This window comes from Miscanthus floridulus, chromosome 3 (assembly GCF_019320115.1).
Source record: "Miscanthus floridulus cultivar M001 chromosome 3, ASM1932011v1, whole genome shotgun sequence".
Taxonomy (NCBI): Eukaryota; Viridiplantae; Streptophyta; class Magnoliopsida; order Poales; family Poaceae; genus Miscanthus; species Miscanthus floridulus.
In genome coordinates, this window is record NC_089582.1 from 129,292,370 (window position 1) to 129,313,010 (window position 20,641).

Consider the following 20,641-nt stretch of genomic DNA (forward strand, 5'->3'; position numbering starts at 1 on the left):
CCCCAACCGGGACTAAAGGGTGCGCCAGGTTCGCTCGGCTGGAGGTCCTTTAGTCCCGGTTGGTGTTACCAACCGGGACTAAAGGTCCCTCTTTAATCCCGGCTCGATGACCCGGGACTGAAGGTTCCACCTTTAGTCCCGGGATCGTTGTCCCGGCGCGGTAACCGGGACTAAAGGCTGTTACCGCCCGGGACAACAGGTCCATTCTGTAGTAGTGCCTCACGGACCGCTGCCTTCCTCACGGGTCGCGTGCCGCTCATCCCGCATCCTAGAGGCCATGAGCCTCGCCGGCCTCGCCCCGGTGGCCGCATGGCCAGGCGGCTACGAGCCCCCCGCCGAGCCTGCGTGCTGAGCGGAGTCAAATCTGGCATTCACCTACTGTGCGCCACAGGTGTCAGGTGAAGCCAGAATAAGTTTTTTTTTTCAACTTCATCCCACCTCATCCCTTTGTGAGAGCAACAAAAAAAAAATCATGGGTGAATGAAGCTGTTTTGAAAAAAACATGTTTGGCAAAAAAAAAAAAGCCTGTTGGTAGCTATACCAAACAGGGCCTAAGAATTCACTGACAAAAAAAACTTATGCGGATATAGTCTCAGCAGTATTTAGATGTGTATATATACTCCACATCTCCGCTTCCTAATCCCAGTCCAGTGATCATCTAGCACCTCTCTAGGTTTGCCGATTATGGCGCGGATAAGTTTACTCCATTTGCACCATTGCAGATGTTTTGTAGAAGCATAGCAAGTGGGGGAATGGTGCTAATCCTGCTCCTTTGCCTAATTGATACGGCGCGTAGGACTCTAATGGCACGCGCATAGGCGCACTAAATAATTCTGCCCGCCGCTGCCGGCGGACCACATCATGGCGATGGACCTCGGACCAAACCAGGGCGCCCGGATAACGTGGCATGCCATGCCATGCCATGCGAGTTCACTCACGGTTCGTCCATCACTGATTCCGTAAAACTTGCTAGTGCTAGTACTCCAAAAGCAAAGTGTACCCGGCGAAGCAAAAGCGCGGCGGGGGCGAGACGCATGATGGGCACCCAGGGGTGGGCCGGGGAAAGGATCCAAAAGCCTCGACATGGCAGGTCTGCACCGCACGGCACCACGACCACGTCGCAACCAAAAACTAATGCCTGTACGCCGGCAGCGGGCAGCCCCATCGGGCACTAGCTAACCAACTAACCCCTGGACCTGCACGGCACCAATTTTCTCGCGGGATATTCCCTGGCTCGAGATGCAGCAGCCAGAAGCGACAGAGGATGCACCTCTTCCCTTTTTCCTTCCTTCGCATGCTTTCACAATACTTGTCAAGTTTCGCTTTCAGTTCCGGTACCCGATATATACACAAAAGTATATTACATTAAGGCTATGACAAACGCTGGTTTGGAACTAAGGGTAAATACACAGATGTTCACATCCATCTTTACAGCCAGTGTGCACTAGGACTATCCGCGATACAGCAGTTGCAATCACACCAAGCCGGATATCTAGCTCTGGGCTCAGCACTTTGAACATGCCATGTTATTTCGTGAAGGTAAGACGAGGTCCAGCCTCTGTGCGATGCGAGTCTCAGAAGTCAGGGCCTTGCTGGAAGAACTCAAGGTCTGGGTGGGTGCTCCCGCCTGGAGGCCGCCTTGGACGCCTACATCAACAGTCAAACAAAAAGTATATTTAGCTATCACCAGGTTTAGAAGTCTGCTGCTGATTCCGCAATCAAATGGACATGCCGATAAGCATTGACAGTTTCAATTGGATATCACTTAATCTTCCAAGGTGATCAGGGAGAATATGTATTTATATAGGGTGTCAATAATCTAATGTACAACAGGATGCTGCACTAGGAAAAGCGTATTTCGAGAGCCGTTAAGTTAATTATTGACAGGTTGTAAAGCAGCACCGAGTTAGACAATAGGCCATCTTGATTCTTGAAAAAACTTATAAATGGGAAAGAATCCAAAGAAAATGCTAGCAATGATTAACTTACCTAACAAAGCTAGATGGCTCAAACCCTGGAACACCAGGTGGGCCAATTGGATCATAGCGACCACCTGGTGGAACACTCCTGTTTCAAACATTCATTTTTATTAAGAACTATAACAAAAATAGTACCTCACAAAGTGATCTTGAAATGACAAATTTAGTGAAACAAAAGCAGAACATACCCAGGGCCACCAAATGGGGCATTGAAGGGATTAGAAGGAAAGAAGCGTGGATCATTAGGACCTGTTGCGCCAAAATAATCATTAAGCCTTGGCTGTAGACATGCACAAACATAACAACAAAAACTGGACAGTGTTTAATAGATGTAATATTACCAACGTGCATGCTGCCACCGCTCCCAATACCACTGTAAACAGAACAGACAAATAAAGCTATCAATTCCTTCCAAGTTTTACACAAGCTTTTCATTCATGGTTGAAGACATACCTGTGAGGGTAGAAGCCTGCACCAGATCCAGGGTAGAGATCATCAGAACCAAGTGGTGCTATTGGAGGATAAATTAGGCTGCATCACAACATATAAAATAGAAACTGATTAGCCACAGCCCCACAAGAAAATACAATACTCCAACTGTGCAGATGATAACTATTGTAACTCAAACAAATATTTGCTAAGAATCCGGATAAAAAGAATCACAATAGTTTTATTGGATTTCGAGATTCTAAAAATCAATGAGTTAAAATCCCTCTAAAATCTAGACCGTTTGGATAAGATACTAGGATTTTTTCTATCTGGATTCTCAGAATCAATGGATTCAAACGGGGCCTAAGAAGGTACAGGGGATCAATCGCCCCAATTCACAACAGGAGCTGGAGGAAAATACTAAAGATGTATACATGCAAAAGAAAAGGGATGATGTTGTCTGGGGATCATACCCGGAAGGGTCAGCAGTTCTAGGACCTGGATCTTCAGAGCTGGAAAAACAAGTGTATTGTATTAGAAAAGTACAAGAGAATGAGACCAATTGCACAGTTAAATTTTATATTCAAGAAAACTTTAATAATATAGAAGACACAAATTTCTCCTGCATGTTCGAGAGAACAAAAATATTCAAATAATTCCAGCTTTTGTTGATGTTTTCCAGAACTCTTAACTATGAGAGCAAAAAAAATTAGAAGAATCTGCAGACTTGACCAATTACTAACCTTAATTTCCAACAATTGATGATTTAAGACATCGACACTAAGGTAGAAAAAATAGCAAGGTATAGTTGCTCCTATGTAACCTAGAAGATAGATGGTGGGAGAGTATTGTCCATAGTCACAAAAGTTCCCATACTGACATGGTCGAGGAAAGTGGTACGCTACTTGCGAGAGGTTTTTACACGGCGGGGTCGAAAATGACCTCGCGTACCCAGGTTGGGTCGATGTTCCTGGGTCAAGGGTCGATGCCTTCACCCCCGTTTCCGGTGACTACGGTATTGCCAAAAAAAAGGAACATAATGATACCTCTGGATTGATGAACTTCTCTCAGCATCAGAGTTCTTGGCAGCAGCGCTCTTAGCAGCCTCAGCAGCAGCAGTGTCTCCATCCAATTTGCACAACACATTTGAGTTCACAGTCTCAATGAAGCTTGCAAAATTCTTGTACATATCCCCATAGTTCTTTGGCTGCTCTTCGACAAAGAAATCTTTCACACTACATATAAGGAATCATGTTAAAACTTGAGGCTATAAAACTGGACAATTCAGATGAGTAAAGAAAACCTCAACAAAATAGGGGATAGGGGAGAGTCAATTAAACAAGTATGTCAATATATATATTTCTGTAAATTTCTGCTAAGTACGAAGTAGATTACCATTACACTACATTCATATTTCCTTATAAAAGATAGAGAATAAGTCAAAATTTCTTATTGCATCATATGCGGTCCTTTTAAAGTAATAGAAGAGCCTAGATTGTACCATCTACTACTAAATCAAGATCAAAACTGCAGAGATGATATTTTCAAAGTAGAACCACATGATACAATAATGTTTCCTAGTAGACATGGCGTGTAAGTACGATTGCACAAACCATGCTTCTGGTTGGTATGAGCACCAGAACATGACACTTGTCCACGACCACAACTATTCCTATCCTAGTGCTCTTATTACTCGTTGATAAATATGCTATGCTAATAAATCATAGAAACTGAAACCAAACAATGTTGCAAAAATAAATTAGTCGCAGGATCCAAACGTACTTAATCTGGATATTATAAGGGCCCTTATCTTGTGCCTCAAGATCCAAGACATCAATTGCAAGTACTTCACCGATCACCAGACATTTCACTAGTACCCTTTTCTTCTTGCCCTTCTCCTCCTTGCTGTACAAAAAGGCGTAACAGTTCTCCATGCTGTTCCAACCATCAATACCCACCTCCTCATCACCTGTAATTAAGAAAATTACAGATCGAAAACTCAAAACTGACTTCTGAATTAGGGGTAGCGCCTTAATCATAGAAACGCAAGCAGACTTATAAGCATGAATTCCCCATTGTCTAGCAATTTTAAAAACTCTGACTACTCATGGCTTATCCCTCTACTTCGCTAAGACTTAACCTGCTATCACCAGATAGGACTCCATTGAGCTCTTTGCAAGGAATTGAACCAATTACAGACAATACATATAAACTCTCTACAAGCAACGTGTTCATCAGATTCAGGACAAAGAAGTGAATCTGGGATTCTGGGACCAAATATCATATTCTCCGCTACAAGTTCATTACATCGCGCCATAAAACCTAGACAACCAATGAGGTACTACCCATACGTCAAATCTGACCATTACTTATCGAATGAATCAACCAAACACGTCCAACAGAGTGAACAGACCAGCCCAAATGTGAACCCTAATGTTTTTGGGGTCCGGTAACCTAACCAACAGACGAAGTCTCAAAACAGGGGAGCCAGGGGGGAGCGCACGCACCTGAGGGCGAGGGGTCGGCGAGCACGGCAGGGCCGACGGCGCAGAGCGAGTACCCGGCGGCGAGGAAGGTGGCGTGGGCGGCGAATGCGACGCCGTCGTGGGCGCCGCGGAGGGCCGGGCGCGCCGCCCTCACGACGGCCATCGCCGCGGCGTCGGTCACCATCGTGCCGCTGCGGCGCTGTGGCGGGGGCTCGGGATCGACGTCGTGGCCGGAGAAGGAGCGGGAGAGGGGAAGCCTAGGCGGCGATCGGTGGGTTTGGGGTCTTCGGGTGTTTGGGGAGAAGTCAAAAGTCACGCCGCGCCGCTCTAGTACTCGGCGCGCCTTTGTCCCATCTGACCTGACAGATGGGCTTAGTTGCTTCTAGTAGTATACTGCGAGGCTCGCACCTTCTTGAGATGCCGGAATCCAGGATTACTCCGTTTCAAATTATAAACACTAGCAAAAACATGCTCGTGCTTTGGGCAACAGGAGAAAACAATTAAACTTTTATGGAAAACGATATGGGCTCTGGAGGCCCGGCAACGACGCGCCACCTCAGACCTCGCCAGCGGCTTGGATCCACCTAGCCGCTCGGGGGAGTCTACGGCGCTGGCACACACTCCTCAGACCTCGCCAGCGGCTTGGACCCACCTAGCCGCTCGGGGGAGTCTACGGCGCTGGCACACACTGCTACAGTAAGTTTACCCGAGGCGGGCGTTTTGGATTAACCGAGGCGGGCATCGCAACCATCTCTTGAGGTGGTTGTGTGCCCGCCTCGGTTAACCAAATAAAAAAAACAAAAAAAGAGGAAAATCCATGGATAGGCCCGTCTAGCCCATCCACGGCTGCAGGATCTACGACGCATGTGTGCCGCCGCTCGTCGGGGCCGCCCCCACCGGATCTAGAGCGGAGGTCGTGAGCCCACCAGAGTCGTTCAAGGCTCCCCGCGCGCAAGCACGCCGGATCCGGACTCCTTACGGGTCCTGGATCTTGCCCATCGTCACCGTCGCTGCGGATCTGTGAGGGAGAGAGGGTAAGGGACGGATCCTCCCTCGATCTGAGAGATGAGAGAGAGGAATGAAGGCATACCTCTTCCGCCGGGGCGCCGAGCACCCTCCGCCGGATCTGCGCCGGATCCACACCGCCGCCTAGGGAGCGCGGCCACCGCCACTGGCCAGGGAGGGAGCAGAGGCGCGCCGACCCTGTGTGTGGGGGAGGACGATGCCGTCACGCCGTGGGGATAGAGAGGGGAGGGCATCGCGGTTGTGGGGAGAGAGAGAGTGGAGGCAGGGAGGGAGGGAGTGGAGGGAGGGGGCGGCAGGATGGGGAGGGTACAGTAGCGGACTCAATGTCAGGCTAGGGAGGGACGTCGTGCTGGGAGCACGCTCGATCTGAGGGAGGGAGGGAGAGACGGCTAATTGAGGGAGAAAGTGAGTGAAACCCTAACTTCCTGTGGCAGAACCTCCTAAGGAATCGGGCCCACGTGCACCTATCGTTGTCTTAACAGACCTCGGATAGCGTACACGAGTTTCCAACAACTCAACAGGTCTGTCGGGTGTCCTCGGGAAGCCCGAATCATCCACGATTCTCTTTTCAAACAGGATCCCAATCACAGACATTGCAGATTACAACAATTTATTCAAATATATATCAGAGTAAAAGATAGCGGAAGTCTTAGGATAACATAGTTACAAACCTGTTGTTTTCAAACTTACAATACCATAAGTGTCATACAACCATAGTAGCGGGATAATATTACATTAACTTTATTTATCATACAAACTAGTGCCTTGTCCAACGGCCATTCATTACTCCTCATCGTCGTTGACTTCAAACACCGACATGCAGCAGGGACCAAAACAAGCCCGCGCATGCGACTCACCTGCAACAAGGGTTAACAAACCCTGAGTACAAAAGTACTCAACAAGACTAATCCGACGTAATAGGGGGTGAAAGACTTTAAAGATGCAGGTATTAGGGCAAGGTGAGGATGTAGCAAGATTCAAAAAGTTCTTTACCAAAAGCTTACTATTCTTCATCCTATTTTCAAGTTTGACCCCAAAGTCCTTTAAGTTCATTATCTCAACTAAATGTACACTTCCCATATTCCATTCCTTCTCAGTCCATTCTTTTCTCATATTTTAGTAATTCACCAGTCCTGCATTGCTTCTGTAATGAATCGAGTCTCCATATCCGTGGAGCACCGGCAATTCGAATTGATTCAAGTCCCAGCTAGGGATTCCTTATCACACGATATATGTAGAACTTAATCTTGCATATATCAACCTCGCTACCAGATCCTCCTATACTAAGCCATCTCCATGTCACCCGAGAGCACAACACACCTCAAATCCGGCCACATTCCAGCCACGAGGGTACACGCTACTCCCGCCATCTCTCCACTCCCAGTGCGTGGGCATTCGTCTTAGTATCGGATTAGCCAAAGTAGGCTTACCGGAGTATGTGACCAGTACTACAAAGTGTCTCGTTCAGAAGATCCACAATGAGTGGCCTTTAAGCGACATAGTCGGCAACATTACCCAACATTCAAGATAAGTTACCCGACTAGTCTATAGTTCATTCTATCATCTTTCTTTCTTTGGCCAGTATGCCATCTTTGATTATATCGAAACTTTTACTTTGAAAACCTACCATAAGCATACTAAGCATTCTACGCCTTTGTAAATAAAATCATCTTCAAGGATGATAAACAATTAACAAGGTAGGCAATGCATCAAGTAGGTAATATCTGAATTTAATCAACTTAATGCAATAAGTAACATAGGTGATAAACTTTTCAAAGTAAACAAGGTAAGGGTTTAATGCATAAACCGGGGCTTGCCTTCGTTGACGATCTCGGGTTCCGGATCAGTACCAGAATTATCGAATCCCGTGACAACCGGGGATCCTTGCATAACTTGTTCAACTAGAATCGTTTCACTCTTGGATTCTACACGAAATGATAACATATGCTTTAACATGATGATAATGTAAACATGATGCTGTCATGGTACATGAAATATAACAACACTTCGAATACGACTATTTTTCACGGTACAGTTGCAAGCCAACAAAATCAACTTGCAATCCTACCGTCAAGAACCACACATGTGACTTGACCAAATAAATCTTGAAACTCTACTAGTCACAAAACATGACCAAAATAAGATTCAACACTAATCAAACACTTAGAGTTTGCTTTTATTTATTTTTGAATTAATTTGGAAATAAGCCCAAAAATGAACTTGTTCCAAATGACCTGAAAATTTTATGTAAGCTTCCTCATGATAAATTAGTGTACCAAAACAAATTTCATAATTTTTGGAATTATACAGTCACCTATAAAAATCATGGAAATTGCATTTTTTAATTAATGGACTGAATATTTGAACATTAAAAATATATTCAAATTTCAAGTTTTAAATTTTTGAACCATACTAGAGCAAGTACAGAGGCTATACACAAAATTTCAGAATTGTTGGAGCTATAATTATTTTCCTACAAATTCCCAAAGTTTCAGCACTATTCACAATTTTAGAAAATACAAAATCGCACTGTTCTTCTTCCTCTCTCGCACTGACAGCCAGGCCCCGCTTGTCAGTGACCCAAAGAGGACGCACGACGGCGCTGTCTGCTCCGATCGGCAAAACGTGCCGGCGGTGAAGCTCTGGCGAGGCAAACCTCACCTACATGACCTACTCTTTCCCCCGAACCGATCTCAGCTATCAGAAAGGAAAAAGGTGCACCGGAGACACCTCCACGTCGAGCATGGCGGCCTGGGCACGACGGTGTACGGCGTAGCCACGGCGACGTTGCAGTAGGGACTAAAGCAAAACGATCTTCACGTTCAGGAGCTCACCGTGATCACATAGGTAGACTCGGTGAAGGCGGAGACGTACTGGATCGATGGGACCACGGTGTGGTCGATGACGGTGAAGCTCTGGCCGGCTCCGAAGAAGACAACGTCGCGCGGTGGCGCTGACCGGCTAAAGGCGAGACGAGCAGGTCGGGAATGAGCGACAGGGCGAGGCGGAGCTTCTGGCCAACGCAATTGGCCCTAGGTACTACGGCGAGGACGAATTTCACGAGCGCGGGCAGGACACCGGCGGCGAGCAGTCGACGGGAAACTGAGAAATGACGACGGCGTGCTCCTATTTATAGAAAGAAGGAAGGCGTGCGGTGTCGACAGCACACGAGCGAGCTCGCCACGGAGGCATCGGCGTGTCACCGCGCGTGAAAGCGGTGAAGAAGGTCGGCGGCGAACAGCGGCGTGTCGCCGGTGGCAAACAGGCGATGTCGATTTTGATTTTTGAATTATTTACAGAACTGCCACTGAGTCCATTTTTCAAATTACTCTCAAATTTTCTAAAGAAGTTGAAAATCTCCAAAAATGAAAGTTGCTCAATTTTTCAAACTCTACAACTTTGCTTCTAGGAACATTTTCAAATTCTACCTCCATTTTGAAATTTGAATTTAGGGTGCATTTGAGCATTTGAATCATTTCAAAATTACTCCAAATTTTATATGTAAACTTAAAAAACTTTGAATACCAAAGTTGATCTACATAAAATAATCTCCAACTTTGCTTTTTGCCTCAACCCCAAATTCCACATGGATTTTGAATTAGTCAAAAGGGGCAAAAAGGACTTTTGTGATTTGAATTTGAATTCAAATTTGATTTGTCTTCCTTTTACTTAAATTTTGATTTTTGACCAGTAACATGGCCCATTAGGGTTATTTGAGTCAAATGACACATGACCTCACATGATCACATGAATTTTGACCCTTGTAGTCATGATCTTATTTAGGGTTTTGAATCACATCACATGAAATAACAACATTATGAAATAAATCTTATTTAGTGAATGCATTCAAAACTTTATACTATATGAATGCTTTGCAATGCATATGATGACATGTCAAATTTTAGTGCTAGGTCAAAACACCAGAGGTGTTACAACCCTTCCCCCTTAAAGAAATCTCGTCCCGAGATTTAAAACTTAAGGCTAAGTAATGGAAAAGGAAATGTGTCAAGCTAACACATCATAACTTTATTCAAAAGGCTAGTGAGGGGGTTTTCCATTCTGTTGACAAACGAGACAAGTTACAATATAGATAAGGTATTGCAACTAGATAGAAGCGAAGAAGTGAGGAAAATTCTCTTCTAAGTAATCCTCAGACTCCCAAGTAGCTTCATCTTCAGTGTGTTGATTCCATTGTACTTTGTAGAACTTGATCGTACGTCTCCGAGTGACTCGATCTTTCTGATCTAAGACTCTAATGGGGTACTCGGCATAAGTCAAATCAGGTTCTAGTTCTACATCACCAAAGTCAATCTCTTGGTCAGGTACTTGAAGACACTTCTTTAACTAAGATACATAGAAGATATCATGCACAGCTGACATGTGATCTGGTAGCTTGACGCGATAGGCGATAGGTCCACACCGTTGTTGGATTTGAAAAGGACCTACAAAACGGGGCGCCAACTTTCCCCGAATCCCAAAACGATGAACTCCTTTCATCGGTGATACCTTGAGGTAGACATAATCTCCCACTTTGAATTCTAGCGGTCGTCTCCTCTTATCAGCATAGCTTTTCTATCGGGATTGAGCTACCTTCATATTGGCTTGTATGAGTTTAACTTTCTCTTCAGCTTCTTTGACCACATCCGGTCCAAAGAACCAACGTTCTCCAGCTTCTGACCAATTTAAAGGTGCCTAGCACCTATAGCCATACAGTGCTTCGAATGGTGCCATTTTAATGCTCTCTTGATGGCTATTGTTATATGAGAATTCAGCTAAGGGAAGGCATTCATCCCATTTAGCACCAAAGGAAAGGACACAAGCTCTCAACATATCTTCAAGAATTTGATTTACCCTTTCAGTCTGTCCATCTGTTTGTGGATGATAAGCAAAACTACGGATAAGTTTAGTTCCCAAAGACTCATGTAGACTTTTCCAAAACTTAGATATGAACAATGACCCTCTGTCAGAGACAATGGTCTTGGGTGCTCCATGCAGACTGAAGATTCTATCAAGATAAAGCTTGGCATATTGTTCCGCTCGATATTTATCTCGGACTGGTAAGAAATGAGCTATCTTGGTTAGGCGATCAACAATAACCCATATTAAATTGTAGCCTACAGATGTCCTAGGCAATCCCACGATGAAGTCCATACAGATATCTTCCCACTTCTAAGATGGAACTAGCAACGAATGTAATGGACCTGCAGTCCTCATATGAACTGCTTTGACTCTCTGACAAGTATCACACTTGGCCACATATTGAGCTATTTCTATTTTCATTTTGGTCCACCAATATCTCTTTCTCAGATCATGATACATTTTGTTGCTACCTGGATGAATGGAGTATCTTGTAGAATAAGCTTCATCAAGAATCTGCTTTCGCAGCTCCGGATTGTTGGGTACTACCAATCTATCATTGAACCATATAACATCTGATTTATCAATCTTGAAACATGTTGGCTTTCCATATCTAACTTTATCCTTGATATGGGCTATACCCTTACTTTTCCGTTGAGCATCAATGATCTGATCTTTGATAGTGGATTCAACTACAATATTGGACAGGGAACCTTGTTCTATGATTTGTAAATTCAGATGCTCCATCTCTTGACACAATGTTCGCTGCATAGGTTATACAATCAGGCAATGACAATGACTCTTGCCACTCAGGGCATCGGCAACCACATTAGCCTTGCCCGGATGATAGTGCACTTCTAAATCATAATCTTTAATAAGTTCCAACCATCTTCTTTGCCTCATATTCAACTCTGACTGAGTGAAGATGTATTTCAAACTTTTGTGATCCGTATAGATATGACATATATTGCCCAATAAATAATGTCGCCAAATCTTGAGTGAATGGACAACAGCAGCTAATTCAAGATCATGGGTGGGATAATGTTCTTCATGCTTCTTGAGTTGTCTGGAAGCGTATGCTATGACTCTGCCTTCTTGCATAAGAACACATCCAATACCAATTCCAGATGCATCACAATAGATATCAAATGGCCTCTCGATATTAGGTTGTGCTAATATTGGTGCAGTTGTTAGCAATTTCTTCAATGTTTGAAAGGCCTCCTCACATCCAGTTGACCATACAAACTAAGTTTGATTTTTCAGCAGTCCAGTAATTGGCTTCGAAATTCTGGAGAAGTCAGGGATGAACCGATAATAATACCCTGCCAACCCCAGAAAACTACGAACTTGATGAACAGTTGTAGGTGCTTTCCAGTTAAGGACTTCTTCTACCTTGCTCGGATCAACAGCTATACCTTCAGCAGATAGCACATGACCTAGAAATTGTACTTTCTCCAACCAAAATGCACATTTGCTGAATTTGGCATATAGTTGGTGATCTCTTAATCTTTGTAGAACAATACGGAGATGTTCCGCATGTTCCTCTTTGCTCTTAGAATAGATAAGAATGTCATCAATAAACACCACGACAAACTTATCCAACTCGGGCATGAAAACTGAGTTCATCAGGTACATGAAATGAGCCAGGGCATTGGTCAGCCCAAAAGACATGACTAGATACTCATATAGACCTCGGGCATGAAAACTGAGTTCATCAGGTACATGAAATGAGCCAGGGCATTGGTCAGCCCAAAAGACATGACTAGATACTCATATAGACCATATCGGGTAGTAAACGCTGTCTTCGGCACATCTTCACGTCTGATCTTAATCTGGTGGTAGCCTGATCTTAAGTCTATCTTTGAGAACACCTTAGCTCCCGCAAGCTAATCAAAAAGCAAATCAATTCGGGGTAAGGGGTATTTGTTCTTGATGGTGACTTCATTCAACGGCCGATAGTCAACACATAACCTTAAGGTTTGGTCCTTCTTCTTCACGAAGATAGCAGGGTATCCCCAAGGTGTTAAACTAGGTTAAATGAAACCCTTGTCTAATAACTCTTGTAGTTACATTTTTAATTCTGCTAGTTCTTTAGGTGGCATCCTATATGCTCTTCTGGACACTAGTGCTGTTCCTGGTTTCAGATCAATTTTAAACTCTACATCTCGGTCTGGTGGCAGACCAGGCAGATCATCGAGAAAGACATATGTAAACTCACATACCACTGAAATTTTCTTGGCTTCTTCAACAATAGTTGCACAGACTGTTTCCACTGTACTCTTAGGAAAGGGAAGTTGGATAAGAAGTTGGGTTTTGCTGCCAGGTGCATTTACCCTTATGGTTCTATGCAGGACATCTATGATAGCCCCGTGTTGAGTTAACCAATTCATACCAAGGATCATATCTATATCTTGATCCTTTAGTATCAGCATATTGGTAGGGAACTCATAACCTCCCAAATCAATAGGTACATGCTGAACTACCTCCCTTGTACAGATTCGTCCCCCGAGCGACTGTATATGATAGGGTTCTTTTGTTTCCCCAATAGCTATCCCATGCTTCACAACAAATGTACGATTGATGAATGTATGGGATGCACCAGAATCAAATAAGGTAATTGCAGAATGCTTAGCAATGGGAAACATACCCATCATAACTGGTTCTCCTTCTGAAATAGATTCCACCTGAGTATAGAAGACCCTTCTAGATTTCTTCTTAGCCTGAGCCTTCTGACTATTCTGAGCATTGCCCTTGTACTGATTCTGAGCTTGAGTAACAGGGGCTTTGGGTGCATCAGGATTGTTCTTCCTAGGATACGGACATTCTCGAGAAAAGTGTCTGGGTTTACCACAATTATAGCATGGAAAATTGTGATTCTGGGGAGTAGCATTGCGGTTTGCGTTATTTGTATTGTTTTGCTGCTGCGGTGCTTGATGAGTATAAGGCGTATTAGTTGCAGGGCGAATGAAGATTTGCTGCCTGCTTTGGCCTTGTTGTGGGCGGAATGGCGTACGGCCATGATTCTGAGGATGGTATACTATCTTTTGACGCTTGCCACTTGATGATCCGGAAGCAAATATTTTCTTCTTCTTCGCCTCCTTGTGTCGGCGGTAATTCTCCTCCGAAGCGATAGCAATGTTGATTGTCTCATGGTAAGTTGCGTTACCACAAGTTGCCATCATGGTCTGAAGTTTAGTGTTCAGGCCTCTAAGAAAATGATTCTTTTTCTTCCTATCAGTATTCACATACTCAATAGCATACTACGACAGGTGGTTGAAACGCCCAACATAATGCATCACTGGGTGCTCCCCTTGCTTAAGAGCTAAGAACTCTTCTAACTTTATGGTCATCACACCGTCTGGAATATAGTGTGCCCTGAAGGCATCCTTGAACTCCCTCCAGTTGATTTGGTGACCAGCGGGCTGTACTGCCACCAAATTTGCCCACCAGGCACCAGCAGCTCCTCGGAGTTGCTGTGCCGTAAACCTTGGTTTCTGAACCTCGGTACAGTGAATCAGCTCAAACTTTTGCTCTATTGTCCTAAGCCAATCGTTTGCTTCTAAAGGTTCGTCTGCCTTAGAGAACACAGGCAGACGTATGTCAGTAAAATCCACATAGGTTGACTCGTCATTTCCATTACGACGGCCACGATTAGGGTATGGTGCCTGCTGGTTCTGCGCCAATTCCCTTAACAGCTTAGCATTCTCTGCCGTTGCGTTAACGAGTGCGGCTATGGCATCTGCCATAGTCAAAGGCATTGGTGGAGGATTTGGGCACTCATCATCGTCATGCGAGCCACTAGCACCAGTTCGGGTGATAGGATGAGGCATCTGTTAGAGAAACACGTTTACTTATATTATTCTTTATTGAAAGCATTTAAAAGATTTCATGCTACAAAGGGTCCTTATTTATATTACATGTCTTGTATCCCACAAGATAACCCTGGTTTACTAGGAAAGCAGTAAATGAACTATTACTACTTCGAGCTTTCAGTCTTCGGCATCCATACCCATATCGGACGAAACTTTATCTTCATCTAAGAAGTACACTAACTCCTCAGGATCCTCCTCCTCTTCTTCATTCTCGACTTCTCCTAGATCTACAATCATTTCTTCATCTATAACTTCACCATCCCCATGAGGAGGATGAAGTTGAGCGTACAACAGGTGGACATTCTCATGAAGAATGGCATTGTCCATCTCCAGGTCTTCTACGTAGAACTCCAACTCATGGACGCGTTCATTGGCCGCATCCTCTCGTGTCTAGGCTTCATTCCGCAGCTCCATGGTCATGGTGATGCCCCTTTGCATTTCCGCTAGCTCTTCTTGATCTTTGGCATGAGCTCGACGAAGAGTGTTGAGCTCCTTGAAAAGGTTCTCGAGGTTGGCGGGGTTGTTTGAAGATCCTTCATCTCCTAGGGTCTTGGCACTTCCTTCACCAAGCTCGTGGTTTCTTGGTGCCAACTGGTGACGAGGGACTCCATGAGGTCTGGTGGACTTGCGTGCGGTTTTCTTGGTCTTTGCCATAGCATGTAGAATTTAGGGTAGGACTATAGAATAGCTTGAGGATAATGGAGGTTAGCAAGAATGGGATTGACATTACTTACCCAACCACTATTAAGGGGAATTATTATGCAAGGTGCTCAAGCATGATACATGAATCGATCTTACGAATCTAGGTACAAAAGATTTATATAATCATAAGTACTAGATTTTTAATTTATAGGACAAACCTAATCATATTATCCACCACGAACTTTCAAATAAGATAAGATTGAGACTAGATCAAAGGTAAGAAGAAAGAAATTTGAACTATAAAATATCAAGTTTACTTTCTTTGATCCAAATCATTTTGAAGGTTTTCCAAAGTAACCTACAATGATCTTAGATGGGAACTGCTCTGATACCAGCTGTGGCAGAACCTCCTAAGGAATCGGGCCCACGTGCACCTATCGTTGTCTTAACAGACCTCAGATAGCGTACATGAGTTCCCAACAACTCAATAGGTCTGTCGGGTGTCCTCGGGAAACCCGAATCATCCACAATTCTCTTTTCAAACAGGATCCCAATCACAGACATTGCAGATTACAACAGTTTATTCAAATATATACCAGAGTAAAAGATAGCGGAAGTCTTAGGATAACATAGTTACAAACCAGTTGTTTTTAAACTTACAATACCATAAGTGTCATACAACCATAGTAGCGGGATAATATTATATTAACTTTATTTATCATACAAACTAGTGCCTTGTCCAAAGGTCATTCATTACTCCTCATCGTCGTTGACTTCAAACACCGACATGCGGCAGGGACCAAAATAAGCCTGCGCATGCGACTCCCCTGCAACAAGGGTTAACAAACCCTGAGTATAAAAGTACTCAACAAGACTAACCCGACGTAACAGGGGGTAAAAGACTTTAAAGATGCAGGTATTGGGGCAAGGTGAGGATGTAGCAAGATTCAAAAAGTTCTTTGCCAAAAGCTTACTATTCTTCATCCTATTTTCAAGTTTGACAACAAAGTCCTTTAAGTTCATTATCTCAACTAAATGTACACTTCCCATATTCCATTCCTTCTCAGTCCATTCTTTTCTCATATTTTAGTAATTCACCAGTCCTGTATTGCTTCTGTAATGAATCGAGTCTCCATATCCGCGGAGCACCGGCAATTCGAATTGATTCAAGTCCCAGCTAGGGATTCCTTATCACATGATATATGTAGAACTTAATCTTGCATATATCAACCTCGCTACCAGATCCTCCTATACTAAGCCGTCTCCATGTCACCCGAGAGCACAACACACCTCAAATCCGGCCACATTCCAGCCACGAGGGTACACGCTACTCCCGCCATCTCTCCACTCCCAGTGCGTGGGCATTCGTCTTAGTATCGGATTAGCCGAAGTAGGCTTACCGGAGTATGTGACCAGTACTACAAAGTGTCTCGTTCAGAAGATCCACAATGAGTGGCCTTTAAGCGACATAGTCGGCAACATTACCCAACATTCAAGATAAGTTACCCGACTAGTCTATAGTTCATTCTATCATCTTTCTTTCTTTGGCCAGTATGCCATCTTTGATTATATCGAAACTTTTACTTTGAAAACCTACCATAAGCATACTAAGCATTCTACGCCTTTGTAAATAAAATCATCTTCAAGGATGATAAACAATTAACAAGGTAGGCAATGCATCAAGTAGGTAATATCTGAATTTAATCAACTTAATGCAATAAGTAACATAGGTGATAAACTTTTCAAAGTAAACAAGGTAAGGGTTTAATGCATAAACCGGGGCTTGCCTTCGTTGACGATCTCGGGTTCCGGATCAGTACCAGAATTATCGAATCCCGTGACAACCGGGGATCCTTGCATAACTTGTTCAACTAGAATCGTTTCACTCTTGGATTCTACACGAAATGATAACATATGCTTTAACATGATGATAATGTAAACATGATGCTGTCATGGTACATGAAATATAACAACACTTCGAATACGACTATTTTTCACGGTACAGTTGCAAGCCAACAAAATCAACTTGCAATCCTACCGTCAAGAACCACACATGTGACTTGACCAAATAAATCTTGAAACTCTACTAGTCACAAAACATGACCAAAATAAGATTCAACACTAATCAAACACTTAGAGTTTGCTTTTATTTATTTTTGAATTAATTTGGAAATAAGCCCAAAAATGAACTTGTTCCAAATGACCTGAAAATTTTATGTAAGCTTCCTCATGATAAATTAGTGTACCAAAACAAATTTCATAATTTTTGGAATTATACAGTCACCTATAAAAATCATGGAAATTGCATTTTTTAATTAATGGACTGAATATTTGAACATTAAAAATATATTCAAATTTCAAGTTTTAAATTTTTGAACCATACTAGAGCAAGTACAGAGGCTATACACAAAATTTCAGAATTGTTGGAGCTATAATTATTTTCCTACAAATTCCCAAAGTTTTAGCACTATTCACAATTTCAGAAAATACAAATCGCACTGTTCTTCTTCCTCTCTTGCACTGACAGCCAGGCCCCGCTTGTCAGTGACCCAAAGAGGACGCACGGCGGCGCTGTCTGCTCCGATCGGCAAAACACGCCGGCGGTGAAGCTCTGGCGAGGCAAACCGCACCTACATGACCTACTCTTTCCCCCGAACCGATCTCAGCTATCAGAAAGGAGAAAGGTGCACCGGAGACACCTCCACGCCGGGCATGGCGGCCTGGGCACGACGGTGTACGGCGTAGCCACGGCGACGTTGCAGTAGGGACTAAAGCGAAACGATCTTCACGTTCAAGAGCTCACCGTGATCACGTAGGTAGACTCGGTGAAGGCGGAGACGTACTGGATCGACGGGACCACGGTGTGGTCGATGACGGCGGAGCTCCGGCTGACTCCGAAGAAGACGACGTCGCGCGGTGGCGCTGATCGGCTAAAGGCGAGACGAGCAGGTCGGGAATGAGTGGCAGGGCGAGGCGGAGCTTCTGGCCAACGCAATTGGCCCTAGGTACTACGGCGAGGACGAATTTCATGAGCGCAGGCTGGACACCGGCGGCGAGCAGTCGACGGGAAACTGAGAAATGACGACGGCGTGCTTCTATTTATAGAAAGAAGGAAGGCGTGCGGTGTCGACAGCACACGAGCGAGCTCGCCACGGAGGCATCGGCGTGTCACCACGCGTGAAAGCGGCGAAGAAGGTCGGCGGCGAACAGCGGCGTGTCGCCGGTGGCAAACAGGCGATGTCGATTTTGATTTTTGAATTATTTACAGAACTGCCACTGAGTCCATTTTTCAAATTACTCTCAAATTTTCTAAAGAAGTTGAAAATCTCCAAAAATGAAAGTTGCTCAATTTTTCAAACTCTACAACTTTGCTTCTAGGAACATTTTCAAATTCTGCCTCCATTTTGAAATTTGAATTTAGGGTGCATTTGAGCATTTGAATCATTTCAAAATTACTCCAAATTTTATATGTAAACTTGAAAAACTTTGAATACCAAAGTTGATCTACATAAAATAATCTCCAACTTTGCTTTTTGCCTCAACCCCAAATTCCACATGGATTTTGAATTAGTCAAAAGGGGCAAAAAGGACTTTTGTGATTTGAATTTGAATTCAAATTTGATTTGTCTTCCTTTTACTTAAATTTTGATTTTTGACCAGTAACGTGGCCCATTAGGGTTATTTGAGTCAAATGACATATGACCTCACATGATCACATGAATTTTGACCCTTGTAGTCATGATCTTATTTAGGGTTTTGAATCACATCACATGAAATAACAACATTATGAAATAAACCTTATTTAGTGAATGCATTCAAAACTTTATACTATATGAATGCTTTGCAATGCATATGATGACATGTCAAATTTTAGTGCTAGGTCAAAACACCAGAGGTGTTACACTCCCCCTCATGTATATATATAAACCCGATAGTTGGATTGGATATTGGCCATGTTCGCTTCTCTTATAATCCGTACTTTTTAGCTTGTTTTTTCAGCCGGAAACAGTATTTTTCTCTCACAACAAATCAGCCGAAACAGTATTTTGGCTTATTTTTTTTAGCGAAGCGAACGGGGCCATTGGGGTCTGCCTCCGAAAATGGGGGTATTTTTAGAGACGGGACTCTTATAAGGCCTGCCTTCGTTAATGGAGTTTAGGATGAGGTTATTTTTTAACCGCCTCGATAAATCGATTTTGCGAGGCGGTTGATTGTGACCGACTAATAAAAAATGACCGCCTTGGTTAATCCTAGAAATTAAGCGAGTGGTTGAAATGCCTGCCCGCCTCTGAGTCCCTTTGCCAAACGTCTCGGTTAAGTTTTTTTGTAGTAGTGACCCTGGCCGGCAGCACGGAGGCAGCGGCGTGGGCGCCCCTGGTGGCATGGAGGCGCGACCCCATCTAATGTCCTCCTCGATTCTTTCTATGTTTTCCTTGATTCAATTCTTTCTCAAATTTCATCTTCGGCCGATTCATGTATGGATGGAGAAGGAATTGATTTTGTGTTGATTTATGGTGATTGTTATGGTCAAATCGGCAGAAGAAACAACAAATTTATTGATTTGATTTTATAAGTTGTTGTCTTTCTAGAGTTAGTATGATTTTGGTTTGGATTTGGATCGATGTGGTGGTCTTGATATAGTCTTGGTTTGGTCCCTTGCACCTTGCTTGCCGATTTGGAAAATCCTTGGTATAGATTTGGGGGACCAGAGGAAATCTAGTTGATTTCAGATTGCGGATGGTTAGAGATGAATGTGGAGGCAAGACGAAATTTTGGGCAGAAATTTTTAGCTTCCGTAATGATATTTATAATGGACTACAAGCAACAAATTGCTCAAGATTTCAGCTTCTGTTTAATTTAATTTGGTTAGTGGGACTGAACCAAGTTATAATAAAATAGGTTTTATTTCTAATCAAAATTACTTCAAAAACTTGATGGTGAAAACCTCTACTTCTTAAGAAATGAGTCCAGGGCTCAATGATCCATAATTATTATATTTATCATCTATTATGATATTTATATTTATGGAAAAATAGAGTATTTAGAAAGGAAAGTGATGTACGTGGAGGACAAAAACCGAAACGGACGCCAACACCATCACCTATCCATGGTCCGTGTACGGCCAGGGCATCGTTGTTTGCCGACACAAGGAATTGAAATCGGACAAACCAAAGAAATCTATTTGATTACGAACGGAGAAAGTTTCCTTGTTCACGTAGGCCCGGTTACCCCTCCTAAAAGGTTCAGGAGCTAAAATTTAGATAGAATTTGCCTAAAAAACTAAACACCTTCTCCTAAAAGCTTCTAAAAACTTTAGGAGGGGCTAAAAATTTTAGGAGCTCCAATCCCT

At 43.5% G+C, this 20,641-nt stretch overlaps 1 protein-coding gene across 1 annotated transcript; it reads right to left on the reverse strand.

Annotated features, from left to right (window-relative positions):
- Positions 1 to 1,309: 1,309 nt before the first annotated feature.
- On the reverse strand, positions 1,310 to 5,263 carry LOC136546917 (probable proteasome inhibitor). Its single transcript, XM_066538872.1, has 9 exons — positions 4,916 to 5,263; positions 4,191 to 4,377; positions 3,455 to 3,643; positions 2,882 to 2,920; positions 2,433 to 2,510; positions 2,321 to 2,352; positions 2,168 to 2,228; positions 1,990 to 2,067; positions 1,310 to 1,647 (listed from the first exon to the last, which is right to left on the reverse strand). Exons 1-9 carry the CDS (start codon positions 5,076 to 5,078, stop codon positions 1,575 to 1,577), a joined length of 900 nt encoding a protein of 299 aa, XP_066394969.1. The 5' UTR covers positions 5,079 to 5,263; the 3' UTR covers positions 1,310 to 1,574.
- Positions 5,264 to 20,641: the final 15,378 nt, after the last annotated feature.